Source organism: Gekko japonicus, unplaced genomic scaffold (assembly GCF_001447785.1).
Source record: "Gekko japonicus isolate JY-2015 unplaced genomic scaffold, Gekko_japonicus_V1.1 scaffold4672, whole genome shotgun sequence".
In the NCBI taxonomy this organism is placed as follows: Eukaryota; Metazoa; Chordata; class Lepidosauria; order Squamata; family Gekkonidae; genus Gekko; species Gekko japonicus.
Window position 1 is genome coordinate 62,387 of NW_015169320.1, and position 16,410 is coordinate 78,796.

Here is a 16,410-nt window from a genome sequence, read left to right on the forward strand (position 1 = left end):
CGTCTGGGCAGGTGTGAAAACCTTGGAGTCAGGATGCTCCATTGAAGTGTTGATAAAAGTTGGCCATTCCATTGTAAACCAAATGTCCATTTGGCAGGAAATACCAAAGCTGGAACAAAGCAGTGATGGGTAGTACGTGACTACAACTATTTCTGCAATGGGGGGCTGTCTCTGCTCCAAGCTGTTGTTTCTTACTGCTCAAAATAATGGAGGTGTGTGCAATAATGGAGGTGTGTGCAATAATGGAGGTGGCACAGTGGGTATATCCCACTGTCTTAACATCTGAACTGTGTTAGTTCGAGCCCCAGGTGGCACAGTGGGTATATCCCACTGTCAACATCCGAACTGTGTTAGTTCGAGCCCCGCGCTGGTGTGAGCAGCCAGCCTGTTGTCCCCAGCTCATCGTCCACCCAGCGATTCGAAAGCTTCGGCGAGTAGATAAAATGGGAACCACTCCTTAGAGAGGGTGGGCACACCAATCTCCCTTGTGGGAGGGTGTTAGCTGACGGTCGGGACGTCCTGGTCGAGGTTCGGAAAAGGCGGAAGAACTTCTTGGCAACAAAAATCCCTGCAGTGGATGTTTCCGGCCAGCCGGTGGCAGTGTGGCGATTTGACATATGGGTCCTGAAGCCTGGTCGACAAGCAGCCATTCGGAAAATGACTGAGCCAAGCCAGAAGACGTTTACACCGTGCAGTGATGGCGTGGGCAATTAAAAATAAATATGTTGTCTTCCCTATTATTATTATTATCATCATCATCATCCCTATGAATATTGTTAGTCCCCTGTCTAAAATGTGTAACTGTAAATCGCTTTGAGCCCACTGGGGAAAGCGATTAATAAATTGAAAGTATCATCATCCTCATCCTCCTCATCCTCCTCATCATTATTCACCAGGCTGGTAACTGGGTAGTTGAAACCTTATTTACGTGTAAGGCTTGTGCAGGCTCCTTCTATGTGTTGCATCACAACAGGTGACTTGGAACGTACAGTTCTTTGAGCCTATGTGTGTGTATGCACAGTCCATTGTGTGTAGCAATAAATATAGTTCATAAAGCAAAATATCAAGTTCATTCTCTAACAAGAGCACTCTACTAATCATATCAGGAAGAAAAGGGAAACAGAAAGAAAGCAAAAAAACCTACGGTATAGAAATAAGGTTGCCAAATCCCAGTTCGAAAATCCCTGGAGATTGAAAAATAGCGGAGCCAGCCTGGAATGCCTGTTCCCTCTGCTCAGCTGTTTTGGGCTGTCTTGTGCAGTCTCTTTAAACTTTAAAGTGCTCCCGCTTCCCAGCTGTTTTTTTGCAGCTTTGCTGCTGCTGTGTTGTTGTTTTCTGGTTTTTTCATTCTCTAGTCTATTGGACTTGAAAAAAAAATCAGCATTTCCAAAATATCTCTGATCGGAATCCTTTACCAGTATTTGATCCGGGATTTTTTGGGAATCCTAAATTTTGGGAGGTCCAATACATCTGAACTAAAAAATACCGGGGGAAGAACTGCACACCCCTAAACCTGACTCATTAATGTTTTCTTGCTATTATTTGTTCTCTTTTGTTCAACCCAGGCCTCATAACAATCATGTAGCATTTGGGGGGAAAGATACAACACAGTAACCCAGCACTGGAGGCCAAGATAGAGAAAATCTCCACGGCTACCATGTAGACTTGCCAACCTTCATGTGGGATGTAGAGCTCTCTTGTAATTACAACTGATCTCCAGATGGCAGAGATCAGTTCCCCTGGTGAAGATGGCTGCTTTAGGAGGTGAAATCTACAGCATTATATCCTGTTGAGGTTCCTCCTCTCCCCAAAACTTGCCCTCCCCAGGCTCCACTCCCAAATGTCCAGGAATTTTCCAACTGGGATTTGGCAACCTTACTTCTATGCTGCAGTTGATTTTACTTTCTTTATGTTTCCCTTTTCTTCCTGATAGACTTAGCAGAGTGTTCAAGGCACATATGCACAGTGGAATATGTGTCCATCTGCTGCTTAAGGAAATAAAGTTCACAGAGAACCCTTTTGGATTTTACTAAGCGCATACGAATCCTTTATTGTAAGGAACAGGATGAAGAAGAGACAGTATTCTGAACTCACTAGCTAAACTAGGATGGATGGAGATGCAGAAAAGCCTGTTCTGCCCTCGGGGTCACAAGATGGAGAGAGACAAAATATAGTAGCTGGAAGGAAGGAAGATTCCATCAGAGTTGCAATCTGAGTAGCAATCTGCACATCAAAGAGACAGCATCAGGGGAGCGGTGGCACAGTGGATATATCCCACTGTCTTAACATCCGAACTGTGTCAGTTTGAGCCCCGCGCTGGTGTGAGCAGACAGCCTGTCATCCCCAGCTCATCGTCCACCCAGCGATTCGAAAGCCTCGGCGAGTAGATAAAATGGGAACCACTCCTTAGAGAGGGTGGGCACACCGACTCCCTTCTGGGAAGGTGTTAGCTCTCGGTTGGAGACGTCCTGGTCTGGACCCGGAAGGCGGAAGAATCTACTCAGCTAAGAAAATCCCTGCAGTGGGATGCTCCTGCCAGGTGGTAGCAGTGTGGCGATGCAGCTGTTGGAACATGACTGAGTCAAGCCAGAAACATTTCCACCGGGCAGTACAGCGTGTGCAACTTAAATGAATTATATGTTGTCTTCCCTATCCCTTATGAAAGACATTGTTAGTCCCCTGTCTAAAAAGTAACTGTAAATCACTTTGAGCCCACTTGTGGGGAAAGCGATTAATCAATCGAAAGCATTATTATTATTATCAGAGCAGTAGAAAAGAAGGGATGCACAGGTTCTGACCTATTTGTCACTCTGACTCTCTATAGTCCTTCTCTGGAGCCTGAGGTTAAGAGATAGTGCAAAGTCCTTTACTTGCAACACTTAACAGTGTCACCTTCCTCACCGAAATCTCAGCTTTCTTTTTGACAGCCTTTGCAGGGCCTCCTTCACCTGATCATTCCTCAGACAATAAATCATGGGGTTCAGAAAAGGTGTGGCAGAAGTGTAGAAAAGTGTTATGGCTTTAGCAGTCTCTCTCTGATTTTCTCCATCGGGAGCTAAGTACATCCCTGCCACAGAGCCATAGAAAAGTGTTACCACCACTATGTGGAATGAAATGGTGGAAAAAGCCTTCCGACGCTTGCCTTCAAAAGAGGGTTTCAGCAGGGTGAGTATGACAATGGCGTAGGACAAGACAGCAAACAACACATTGCCTAAGATCAGGACATTTGCACAAAACTGGAAGACTATGGGAGTGACCCCTAAGGGTGGGCAGGCCAGGGCCAGAATAGGTCCTGGATCACACAAAAAATGATCAATGACATTGGGGCCACAGAAGGACATCTTTGACATCATAATTACTGGGACAACGTATCCCATGAATCCACAGATCCAACAAGCAACCACCAGGTGGTAGCAGGACTCTTGGGTCATGAGTTGTGGATAGTGGAGGGGATGACAGATGGCCAAGTATCGGTCCAAGGCCATGGCTGAGAGGAAGAAATTTTCTGTGGCACCAAAAGAGAATAACAGGTAGAACTGAAGGAAGCAGTCGCTGAAAGGAATGATCCCATAAGGGGATGCCAAGTCGAAGAGCATGCGGGGCGCAGTGGTGCTCACGTAACAGATCTCCAGCCAGGAGAAGTTGCCCAGCAGGATGTACATGGGAAGCCGGGACAAGTGGGTGTCCAGCACCACCAGTGTGATGATGGTGATGTTCTCAGCCAATGTAACTACATAGAGAATGCCAAAGAAAACGAGGAGCAGGAACCGTTCCTGTTGCCCGACGCCAAATCCCAGCAAAATGAATTTCTGCACCCTGGTCCCATTGTCCAACTCCATCTGGAATCACATAACAGAGTCAACATTACATAAATAAGGAATCTCCACTCTCAGAGGCACTAAGTCTCTGAATCCAAGAGCCAGGAGGCAACATCGGGGGAAGGCCTCGCCTCTATGCCTTGTTGTTGGCCCTCCAAAGGAACTGGTTGGCCATTGTGTGAGACAGGATGCTGGACTAGATGGATCAGTGGTCTGACCCAGCAGAGCTCTTCTCATGTTCTTATGTTATAAACTATCGAATGTCTGCCTATCCATAAAATGTTAAGCAGGTATGCTGTTTAGGATGTGCTGGTGGGCAGTTCTCTCTCATGTTTAAGATTACATTTTCCAGAAGCAAATATTTTTAAAACATCTCAGAGGGCGGGTAAATAATAGTTTCAGGATGGTGCCTGGAAAGAGAACTCATCTAGGATCTCAGCGAATCACACATGATAATTTCTCCTCAGAAAACTGCAATATATTGTAACAAAAGTGACATAGCTGTCTCAGGGAAGAATCTCTGCTATCTTACCCATGGACCTTTTGTCTCTCCCTTGCCCCGCAGGGATCCAGCCAGGTCTCCTGTTCTCTGTTGCTAGGCAATACCACACAGAAAATCTCCACAAACAAACCCACCAACCTCTCTGCCCACCAACCTTTCCTTCCCCCAGATGGCAGCACTCCCGTAGACTTATTTACATAAATGCAGAATGCTTAAAAAAAAACCCTGAGCATATATTCCATAAAATATACAATGCTTCCCCCCCCACACACACAGAACATTGTCTGGGCAACCCTTACAACAATCCTGAGAAGGGGGCCTGTTTTATTGTCCCCGTATTATAAAGGAGGGAGTTTAGGAAGTGAGAGCAGTTTGCCCAGAGCTGTCCAGTGAGCTTATGGCTGATGACATTTTCAAGTTTCAGCTGTACAGCCCAGCTTCCTCACTCTCTGTCTAGTGGTCCATCTAGTGAAGCCAGATTTAATCCAGCTCCCCATCCCACATGGCTTTTGTCCAAGCAAGTCCCATTATTGTCAAATAGCCCTTTTGGATGGTCAAGGGAGACCCCTCTTTCCTTTGCTGCCTTTGGCATATCTGGTTGGATCATACCCCTCTGCTACATTTCCAAATGGGGTTGTTTTGGACTGGATTGAAACTAACGTTCCAGATTATTTTCTAGTTTCCGTTCCTTTTAGAACGCAACAGTTACTTTGCCTTTGTTTTGCCATTTGGGGAGAAAAGGAGACTTTTCTTAAAAAGCCATTAGTGTGATTTTTTTAGCCTATCTTGTTAACATTTGTTTCAAATGGTGTTCTTTTTCAATTTTATTTCTATACCGCTCTAATCCCGAAGGTTCTCTGAGCGGTTTACATTGCAAATTACCAATTCTAACTAGGGCCACATAGTATTGGGGGGGGGGGAGGTGAATACCTATTAGGCACCCTGCTGGTTCTTTGTCGATCTCCCAGAGGATCTTCTCTCCTTTGATTCTGCACAGTAGATGTCTTTTTTTGGCTTGCCTCCGCAGCGGCTCCTTCCGGGCAGTTCCGTTGCTCCGTGACTGTATGGCGCCCCTTCCTCGGCCTCTGTCCTTGATAGGCTCCAGTCGAGCTGTGCCGTCGTGTCGCCATGTCCCCGGACCAGTCCCCGCCTTGGAATACTCGCTGCCTGATGTTAGATACGCCGCCATTCTCCGCTGAATCGCCGGATCGCCCTGTCGCCGACACCATTACTCCTCTCCATCGCCGCTCCACCGGAAGGCGGGTGCCCCCCTGCACCTAAGGCAGGTACCCATTTATCTACTTGCAAGCTTTCGAACCGCTGGGTAGGTGGGAGCTGGGACGAGGGCCGGGAGGTCACCCTGGCCACGGTGGGACTTGAACAGCCTTGTGGCTGTTCGTAGATAGATTACCTGCAGGCATCTTTCCTGCGCCACCGGTCCTTTGCAAATACTTTCACTCTTCCTTCCCCATTTTCTCATTGTAAAAAGCCACCCCTGGGTGTTTTTACTCTATCTAGGGGGAAAATTATGAACGTACTGTCTCCCTCCTAGAGAATGCAATTGCTGAGGGGGGGGGAAAGTATTTTAAACATACCCAGAAGAAGGTACTCTGTGTAGCTGATCCATGGGATTTAGCTCTCCTTTTACAAGTGCCAAGCAAATGTACTGATGATTAAATATTCTATTCAAAATTAAGTATTAAACAAGGAAACGATTGTAGTCTATTGTTAACACACACTTCTCAGAAACGAGTGTGGGACAGGGATGGGCAGTCAGAAATAACTCTTTCTCTCCCCCCCACTCTTTTTCACCAACAGTTTATAATGCTTTATCCAAATTTAATTGAAGAAACCCAAATCTTTTTCTTGGTTGGGGCATCTATTGAAGATTGATCCCTCTACATTTCACACCTCAGTCTTCTTTCTTTTGTTCATTTCTTTACCTTAGAAGCATTCAAAGTGCTGCTCCACCCAGTAGAAGTCCACCGCTTAAGGTCAGTAGTAAGAACTCCTACATGGTGGCCCCACTGTCCAGCTCCATCTGGAGGAGAGATCTGAATGGTGACAAGGCTAGTCTTCTTGCGTCCAATAGGAAGTAAAAACTCTTTTTGATTCTTGGAGTTCCTGCAATAAGTACCCTTATTTGTAAATATAGGCTTTGGTAGGTCAGGAGTAATGTGCCAAGAAGGAAGGCAGTACGGAGTAGAACAGATAGTGTTTTTTGAACTTTACTAACAAGTGGTTTAGCTCAGGGAAAACTTCATCCCTACACCTTCTACCTGTTTTCACTTGAACCCTCTTTGACAACGTATACTTAAAATGTTGAAAGCAACAATGCAGAGTCAGGATGGTCTCCAGACATAGTGGACATAGCCAAGCAGTGTTAAGTAAAAAGAGTTCCCACTTCTTTCTAAGAAGCTAAGAAGTGCTTTGCTAGATCATACCTAAGTGCAACTAATCCAGCATTCTTTTCCAGAATCCCAGCAAACAGAGGGCCATAGCTTACCACCCAGAAATTACCCAGTGGTCTACTGGTGGATCACGTTCTTCCTTCTCCCAATCCTGGTTTCGTAAGTGCTAGGTTAAATCATGTGACTACTGCAGTAATATCTTAATGTTAATCAATTCTTTGTCTGCTGAGAATGCAGAATGTATCACAGTCTTACACATTCTCTTTCAAATATGCCTCGGCGAACCTCACCTTCTAGGGTCCTCATGTCAACTGTTTTTGTCTAGTAGTCCAGAATTTTGTTCCTCACTCAGTCGTGCACAGTGCTCGCCTTCAACCAGTTGGGGACATGAACTAGACCTAACATTGGCATATTTCCTTGGATCACTTGAGGTTTGGATGTGGTCTTAATGGTGGACAGAGAAGAGACGACACTGATGATGGCTTAGTTTGAGCAGAATAGCTGGGTGTTGGGTTAGGAGCTTTTATTCTGGGTTTTGTTTACTGAAGCTTTATCCAAGACATGAATGGGTGCTGGTCTACTGAGGAGAGTTTCCCATCAAAACAAGATCTCTCTTGGAGACCAATTACTCATTCACTAGAGAACCAGGAACTTATTAGAACTTTAATAACTTATTAGGTCTTTGTTTTCTCCAAAATTCCATGGAGAAATGGAATGGGGAGCTGCTTATTACCCTTCCAGCTGCCCCCCTTGAATCCCCCCATACACACGAGTAAAATAAATGGCTTCTTATGGATGATGAAATAATATCTGTTTATGCCATCAGACATGCTTAATGAGCACTTGGGGAGATAGCTATTGCTTTTGCTGGTCCACCTGGAGGCATTCAACAGAAATATGTACCCCGAATACTATACAAAAAACTATTCAGTGCAGCCCTCAGGGCATGTGTACAGTACCTAAGCAAAGTTTGTGGGCACACAAGGCAGGTGTCCCTAACCCTTTTAAGCCTGTGGGCACCTTTGGAATTCTGGCATGTGGTTGGTGCAACAACAAAATGGCTGCCACAGCAGGATAAGCCAACCGCAAATGGCTGCAGTGGGAAGCAGAACCACACATACACTCAGAGGGAGTCCAAGTGCAGAGGAGAAGAGGAGTAATTTTAAAAATACCCTGGAAAAGAGGAGTGTGTGAGAAGACAACCAGCACTGTGGTGGCCACTGCCAACAAAGCAATACTAGTTTAATCTGCACAGCCAGTCAGATCTCCAATAGCCAATCAGAAGCCATGATAAGCAAGAGCTCCACCTGGCTCCACTCACTTTTTTGAAGACACTTGGCAGTTGCCAGGTAAGGTGTCAGAGAGGACCATAGCACCCTTTGGCACCACATTGAGGACCTGTGACGTTAGGTTATCAGTAACACAGATGTGGTTTGTAAATTGACAGGGCCTGTTTATACATAACTATATATGTGGGTTGGCAGCTGGACCAGAAAGTGCTACCCCCCCCCCACAGGTTGGGTTGGATCCAGCCATGTTTTTGCTTAGTCTTTCTTAGTTCCCCTCTTTATTAAAGCCTCCATCTCACATGCTTTCTGTTCATGCAGATCCCACGATCACCAGCATAGCCTTTTTGGATGGTTAAAGGGGAGCTCTTCGTCCTATTATCACTAGCAGAAAAGTTGATTGGATCCAACCCATTGGCTTTGCATGTCATGTTGTATTAATGTAGCTCAGCGATGCTCTAAATCTACATCTCTGTGGCAAACTGGTAACAATAAACAGAGAGTCAATCAACCAATCAGTCTTTATTGCATTAGCAAAAAAAAAAAGCCATAGTAACAAGCAGTGTTTCCTCTAAGCTGAATTAGTGTGAGCTGGCTCACAGTTTTTTAGCCTCCAGCTCATACATTTTTTGTCTTAGCTCAGGAAGGATGGCTTCAGAGCAAACTAATTTATGCAGTAGCCAAATCGCCTGCTCACAACTTTAATGCCAGGAGCTCACAAAGTAGTACTTTTGCTCACAAGACTCCACAGCTTAGAGGGAGCATTGGCAACAAGATTCCACCAATACAGAACCAAAAGGGACAAACACAATAAAATAATTTAAAAATTAAACATTTTCCAATTAGTATTAAAATACAAATACAAAATCATTAAAACTGTATATCTAAAAATAAGAGGGAAAAACCTTACACTACAGAGGCAAATAAAAGATGACAAATAAACGAGGTCCAGATCAAAATATTTCAATTAGGCTCTGCTCCATATTCATTACAAGTCGAAAATACCTCTCATTTATAGAAGTGTCTTTGCTATACGTCAATGAAGACATACCGGATTTACCTGACGAAGGAATATGTCCGAAAGGCTGACTATCAGGAACTGCATAGTTTTCATTTGGGACGGATCTTTTTCTACAAGCCACAACATATGGATATTTGGACTGATTCAAGGACTTGCCATATTTATATAAGCAATTCTTTGCTTTTGTGTGCTTTTTCTATTAATGAAGGATGTCTGCTGCTCTGGAGATGTGCTGTGACTTATTGTGGGTTTGAGTTTGTTACCACCCACTTTTTGATAATTGCTCTTCATAACATTGATATTCCATTATAATATATATGAGTTCGGGATTATTATTGACTTTGGTTTCTATGAGGAATTTCAGACAGACGATATATTCCGGAAGAGGAATGGTTCCCAAATAGGTTTCTGGTCTGTCGTTTCAGACAGAACCATTTGAGAACCGGTTCCCTTCCGGAATATATTTGTAATTTCAGGCACAAACGCTTCTGTCCTGTTTAGGAAACAGGGCTGAAGCATTTTACCTGTTAACCACTTCCAAGTAGTCTTCAGTTTCCTCTCCCGGTTCCAATGCGCTTTTCCCTACCGTTTTCACCCGTGCGGGCTATCATCAGCTTTTTTTGGGGGGGGGGAACGTTTGCTTTATAAAGTGAATGTTTTTTTTAAAAAAGATGGAGATCACCCACGCAGGCGAAAAATGGCAGGAAAACAAAGTGGTGCAGTCTGAAAGGCCAAACCGCTTCTGATCCGGCTCTTTTCTGGTAGGGGAAAGCCCTGTGTGAAATGGCAGCCCTGTACTAGTTCACTTCAAAACGGATCATTACCGGCTTGAAACCGGGTGAAACCGGGTAATGTGAAATTCCTCTATATAGTTATTGCTGCATGTACTTAGTGTATTTTGAGTACAGGTTTGTTTGTTATTCCACTAGCTGGTCTTCTGAAGCTCCCCTCCCTCTTGCTTAAGAAGTCTTAGGCATGTAGTTAGCTTTTCCTATATCAGATCACTAATCTCCTGACAAGAGATACATCCAGCAATGTGTATAGTCCATCGCGGGGTATTGTACACAAGTGAATACTCTCAGAGAATCTTGTCTCAATTTCATTTTAATTAAAGCATAACTATTTACATCTTTAACATGACTTACTAAAATATGCTAATACCAGTCATTCATTCGACATAGATACTTAGAGGACAGCCGGAAGAAGTCCATTAAATGTCTCTTGCCAGACTTAAACAGGGTCACAGGAAAGGAGAGATGATCAAGTCAGACTTCCATATTAATAGGCTTTCACAATACCTTCTCAGTTAAGTTTGCTTACGATGTCTTCTTCACCCCCCTTTAAACTGTAATATTTCTCCCCAGTAATGACACCTTTCTTCTCCTCAACCTGCCCAAGGCTTCCTTCACCTGATCATTCCTCAAGCAATAAATCATGGGGTTCAGAAAGGGTGTAATGGAAGTGTAGAAGAGCGTAACAGCTTTTGTGACCTCTGCCTGATTTTCTCCTTCTGGACAGATGTATATAGCTGCCACAGAGCCATAGAAAAGCGTCACCACTATTAGATGGAAGGATATGGTGGAGAAGGCCTTCCTCCGACTGCCCTTGAAAGAGGGTTTCATCAGGGTGACAATCACAGTGCCATAGGAGACCACAATAAACAACACAATGCTTAAAACCAAAGTATCAACAAACATCTGACAGACAAAGGGAGTAACTCCTAGGGGTGGGCAGGCCAGGGACAGGATGGGCTCAGCATCGCATAAAAAATGGTCAATGATGTTGGGGCCACAGAAGGACAACTTGGAGATCATAGTCACTGGAATGATGTAGGCCATGAAGCCAAGGCCCCAACAAGCAATCACCAGAGCAAAACAGAAATCGTGGGACATAATTTGTGGGTAGCGCAGTGGGTGGCAGATGGCCAAGTACCGATCCAAGGCCATGGCTGAGAGGAACAGATCTTCAGAGGTACCAAGAGAAAATAAAAGGTAGAACTGGAAGAAACAGTCCCTGAAAGAGATGACGCCTTGAGGGGTTGTCAGATCAAAGATCAACCGGGGCACAGTGGTGCTCACATAAGTGATCTCTAGCAAGGAGAAGTTGCTCAGCAGGATATACATGGGAAGGCGGGACAGGTGGGTGTCCAGAACCACCAGTATGATGATGGTGAGGTTCTCAGCCAATGTGAGCACATAGAGAATGGCGAAAAAGATGAGGAGCAGGAACCGCTCCTGTTGGCTGACTCCAAATCCAAGCAAAATGAATTCCGTCACTGTGGTCCCATTGTCCATTTGGCCCATCTCCATCTGGAATCAGATGACATCATCACATAGCAGAAGCAAATATTGCCTTCATGTCTGCTTGTCTAGCTAAAGATTGCCTGTCAGTGAAGTCTGTTGGAAAATTTGGTAAAAATAGTTGAATATTCAGAGTTTGCAATGGATCTTTGTTCACTGGAGAGGAGGCATTTTCTTTCTGTGTAAAAATCTTTATTTTTAAAGGGAAGGGTACACGGGAAATCTACAAAACAACAAACACTTAGGACTATATGCTTGCAACAGACAGACAGATAGTAATGGAGATTCTTCTTTCTTCTTGACCCCTAGAAAGAAATGACCTGAATACATTTAACTAATAATTGTTAGTAAGTAGGCTCCAGTTTCCCAGGCTTTCTTCCCATCGGCTTTGTGCCAGGTTGCCTTCCAGGTCAATCTAAACAATAGCACACAAGGTAAATACATTAACCCTATAATGATCTTGTAACACACATATTTCCAAACAAAGTCTTCCACCACATTGAGTTTTGACATCCCAGGGCAATAAGTTTCTCATCTGTTATAGAAACACAGCTTCAAGAAGCCAAAGCAAGGCATATAGAACTAAAATTCACACAATTTCTTCCCCATTCGTCTCCATCTCTGCCTCTCTTTGAGGTCTCCTTTGTGCCAAATTGTTATATTGTAAGTTCCTCAGAAAGGGGACTTTTTAATTCTGCAAAACACCATAATGTAGAACCCAATAATGACAAAGTGTAGAACGTAATAAGGACAAAAGCACTTTGAGTATAGCCAGGAATCTGCCCTCCCCTAGCCACAGATACTGGTTCCCTCTCCCTTGCTGCTGACACAGTGTCAGATCAAATAATGGAAAGCCAATTCATTGTAAAAATAAAAGGGGACACATAACCTCACCTAGCAACATGCGTATGCATTTTCCATTTTTTACCTGAAGACGCCTCTTCCTTAGGTGTAAGACTGCTTAGTTGCAATTTTTCTCTTCATATGTGCATGCGCGCACCTGGAAGACATGGCAACCTTGAGTGACTGACTCCTACTGGGGGCCTGGAGGATATTCAGAGAGGTAGCTGAATAAAGCCTGCCCCCACCTCCCGACTGCTGGTATTCCAAGGAGGTCTCCCATCCAAGTACTTGCCAGAGTCGACCCTGCTTAGCTCCCGAGATGTGACGAGATTGGGCTTCCCTGGGCTATCCAGGTCAGGGCAGGTTGCAATTTCTCTCTTAATATATTTTACTGAGTATAAACAAAGATATTTTAATGGAATAACAAATACATATTATGCATTTATTTTTTTTACTTCATGTATACCTTGCTATTTTTCCCCAGTCGGGACACAACGTGGCTTCCCACTGTTCTCCTCTCCTCCTTTTTATCCTCACCAGTACCTCAGGAAGAAGGTTAAGTTGAAATGGTATGCCTTGCCCAAGGTCCCCCAGCAAGATTCCATGGCAGAGTGGGGATTCGAACCTGGGTCTCACAGACCCTAGTCCAGTCATCTAACGACTACACAACACTGGCTCTCAAACGACTGTGTCACTACTTGGCTTTTTGGCCTCAGTCAGAACCTTCAGTCTCTCTGCTGCAAGGGTCACCCCAAATAGGGTTACCCTAGCACAGTGATGGCTAGTCAGGTATGCACATACAGAAATCATTATCCCTCAGGAGTGAAGCTGATATGGCTAGGTGCATATGCAGGGAGAGGGAGACCGTCACCCAGAACCGTGTGAATTCTTCTTGTTATGCAAATAGATACTCAGTCAAAAAAATTGAAGTCAAAATGAGGAGGAAGGTCTTAGTGTTTTAATTGCAATCAAGACACCTGAAAACAGTTAGGCCAAACCAGCCCATCCAAAATTGACTGCTTTCTGAACACAATCAGGAAGTACCTGAAATTTTATACTTGAAATGACATAGTCATGAAGATAACATTCAAAAAGCATAATTGGTTGTAAAGAACGATACATCATGTGAGTAATAATCCACTTATTGGTCAAATGTAAAGAAAGGTGTGTCTAAATAATCTCTTAAAATGTTTACTTAACCTAACCTGAATAATATTGGCCAAGGATTCTTCCTACCCAAACAAAGGTGTTTTCCCCCCGATATGAAGCTAAAATCCCTTTTGACCCAGACACTGCAAACTTTTACCCTAAACAACCAAAACCCATGAACTCTATGCCTATCTTCTATACCAAAAGAATGTTGTTTTCTTGTCTGCTAGCATCAGCTAGAAAATCAATCTAACCTACAAGAAGAAGGCCTACTATTTAATAGGCCTTCATTACATCCTAATAAAATCTTACTTAGGAGAAAAATCTATAAAACCAGAAAAATATGAATAAATAAGAACATAGAAGACACCAATGTTGGATCAGGCCAAAGGCCCATCCAGTCCAACACTCTGTCACACACTGGCCAAAAATACCAGGTGACATCAGGAGGTCCACCAGTCAGGCCAGGGCACTAGAAGCCTCCCCTCACTGTTGCCTCCCCCCAGCACCAAGAATACAGAGCATCCCTTGCCCCAGACCGAAAGTTCCTATCTATACCGGAATTCACTGCCACAGGAAGTGGTGGCGGCTACAAGCATGGACGGCTTCAAGAGGGAATTAGATAAGCACATGGAGCAGAGGTCCATCAGTGGGGATGTACTATTGCAATATTGGGGGAGCCAGAACGACCGCTCGCCCATCACACCCGAACCCGACCGCTCAGCAATTTCATGGAGTGCCCACAAGTTCTTGTATTGTGAGAAAGGGAGAAAAGTACCTCTTTCTCTACCTGCTCTATCCCATGCATAATCTTATAAACTTCAATCATGTCACCCCTCAGTCGTCGTTTCTCCAAGCTAAAGAGCCCTAAGCACTTTAACCTTTCCTCATTAAAAAATCGTTATATTCCCATTCATACTACAAGTCGCCTCCTTGGTACAGTGTCCATGTACAGGCTCACTGCTACCACTATAAATCTCTATGCTATACTATAAATCTGCTACCACTATAAATTTCTTCAATTTTTTTGACGGGGAATCTATTTGTATAACATTCTCATGCATGGTCATGAGCACTCACAGCTGCTGCCTTCCCCTCAAACAGTAACATTGCAGTCTGGGTTTTAGGAAGCCTCTTAGAGTGAAGAAAAGCTTGAGGAGGAAATCCTCACCTGCAGTTCAGCCGGAGAGGGGGGGAAAAACACTTCCCAAGAGTTGAACAGAGAGTGAAAAGCTACAGGAAACAGAGATCTGGAACCAGGCTTAATGGCTTCCCCTTTCTTCTTCAAGACCTCCTTCACAAACCACCCAATTATAATTTTGTGTTTGCGTAGGAGTTGCCCATGGCCACATCCCTTATCAAAGAAATGCCTCCCAAAGAAACTTCCATAATGTTGAGAGCCAGAATGGTGGAGTACTGAGAGTGTCAGACGAGGACCTGAGAGATGCAGGCTCGAAACCCCACTCTGCCATGGACACTTGCTGGGTGAACTTGGGCCAGTCATGCCGTATCAGCCAGACCTACCTGACAGGGTTGGTCTGAGTGAAGATAAAATGGAGACGGGGAGACTGTTGTAAGCGACTTTGTATCCTCACTAGGGCGAAAGGTGGGGTCAAAATGAACTCCATTCCATCTGAATCTTGGTATGGTCAAAGTACCTCTTGAGAAGATGAGTTGTCTTCCACACAGAGGATGCTGCTGATACTGAGCTAAGGACCGCTCTTTGTACAGATGGCCGTTGATAAGTCAGTAGGAAACATGCAGCCTAATTTAAATGCATCTCTTGCTGAATCACCGGGAAGTCCTCTTATTCTGCAACTATTTGCCAAAACTGCATTATGTAGCATACAACAGGCAGTCCGCAGGAAATTAATAGACGTGCAAATGGTGTTCCTTCTTCTGCCCACCCTTCATTTTAATGTCTAGTTATATAATTTTTAAAAAGCATTATAGATTTGTCTGAATCAAACCGTTGTGTGAATGGGAAGCAGGAACAAAAACCCTGAAATCTTTCTGACCAGTCTTCCTCTCCGATGGCACTGTTATCAAAACTAGGCTCATAGAAGGACTTCTCAATCTCTCTCTGCTTCGATGTACCTCAGTAGCGCACGGGCAACTATTCAAGACTCAAACCGGTTCTGGTGGCGGAGATGGAGGAGCAGGCTGAGGGCAGGAAACTCGGTTGTGGGTCCTCCATGGAGTACGAAACCATTCTTAAAAGATTTGCAGAAGTTTTCCTTCAGGAAATGAACAGATCTTGGGCACTTATTTACAGTCCTTTTTCTTCCCGTCTAAACACAATCTCCTCAGAGACTAATTGCCTCAACTGAGAGAAGCAATAATTTATATGTTGTTTGTTTTTCCAAGTAATGAGGCCTCCAAGAAGGGCAGATGGAACTATTTGACTTCTGCTGTAGTATTAGTTGGGCCGGATTCAGCTTTTCACCTCTGGTCTCATGGAACTTGACCACTTGTTTCTGGAGGTTATTGATTGCTGCCTATCAGTTATCATGGGGGAGGGGAAATGGTTCACCCTTCCTGCATTTATTGGGCTGCTGCTGGGTGGATGACTGCCTAATTACTGGTGCAGTGGGAAGTCCTCTCTGTGCCTCCCATTTTGCTGCCTTCCCGGTCTTGAGGACTGAAGGCAAGATACAGCAAACCCAGGATAAAAGTGAAGGCCCTGCCATTTTGCTAACGTATCTGGGGATCCTACTGGGTTTCACCCATGGCACCTCCCGAGTGCTGGATGGCAATCTGGCTGCTTATCATCACCCTTATAGTGATTGTCCTCACCAGCTGTGATGGGAGGCTGTGGCTCAGTGGTAGGGCATCTACTTGGCATGTAGAAGGTCCCAGGTTCAGTCCCTGGCATCTCCTGTTAAAAGATTTGGCAGTAGGTGATGGGAAAGGCCTCAATCCGAAACCCTGGAGAACCACTGTCAGAGTAGACAATACTGAACTTGATGGACTGACGGTCTGATTCAGTATACGGCCGCTTCATGTATTCATGTGGGAGCAAGAAGTATACCCTGAAGGAGTTCCAAGCACTCCTTGGGCACCTGAATTTTCCCTGTATG

General features: G+C 44.5%; 2 protein-coding genes across 2 annotated transcripts; both read right to left on the reverse strand.

Annotated features, from left to right (window-relative positions):
- Nucleotides 1–2,897: 2,897 nt before the first annotated feature.
- On the reverse strand, nt 2,898–5,549 carry LOC107115018 (olfactory receptor 11H6-like). The gene is made up of 2 exons (XM_015416626.1): nt 5,340–5,549; nt 2,898–3,839 (listed from the first exon to the last, which is right to left on the reverse strand). Exons 1-2 carry the CDS (start codon nt 5,547–5,549, stop codon nt 2,898–2,900), a joined length of 1,152 nt encoding a protein of 383 aa, XP_015272112.1.
- Nucleotides 5,550–10,378: 4,829 nt separating this feature from the next.
- On the reverse strand, nt 10,379–11,347 carry LOC107115019 (olfactory receptor 11G2-like). The gene has a single exon (XM_015416627.1). The coding sequence runs from the start codon at nt 11,345–11,347 to the stop codon at nt 10,379–10,381; it is 969 nt and encodes a 322-aa protein (XP_015272113.1).
- Between the last annotated feature and the right edge of the window lie 5,063 nt (nt 11,348–16,410).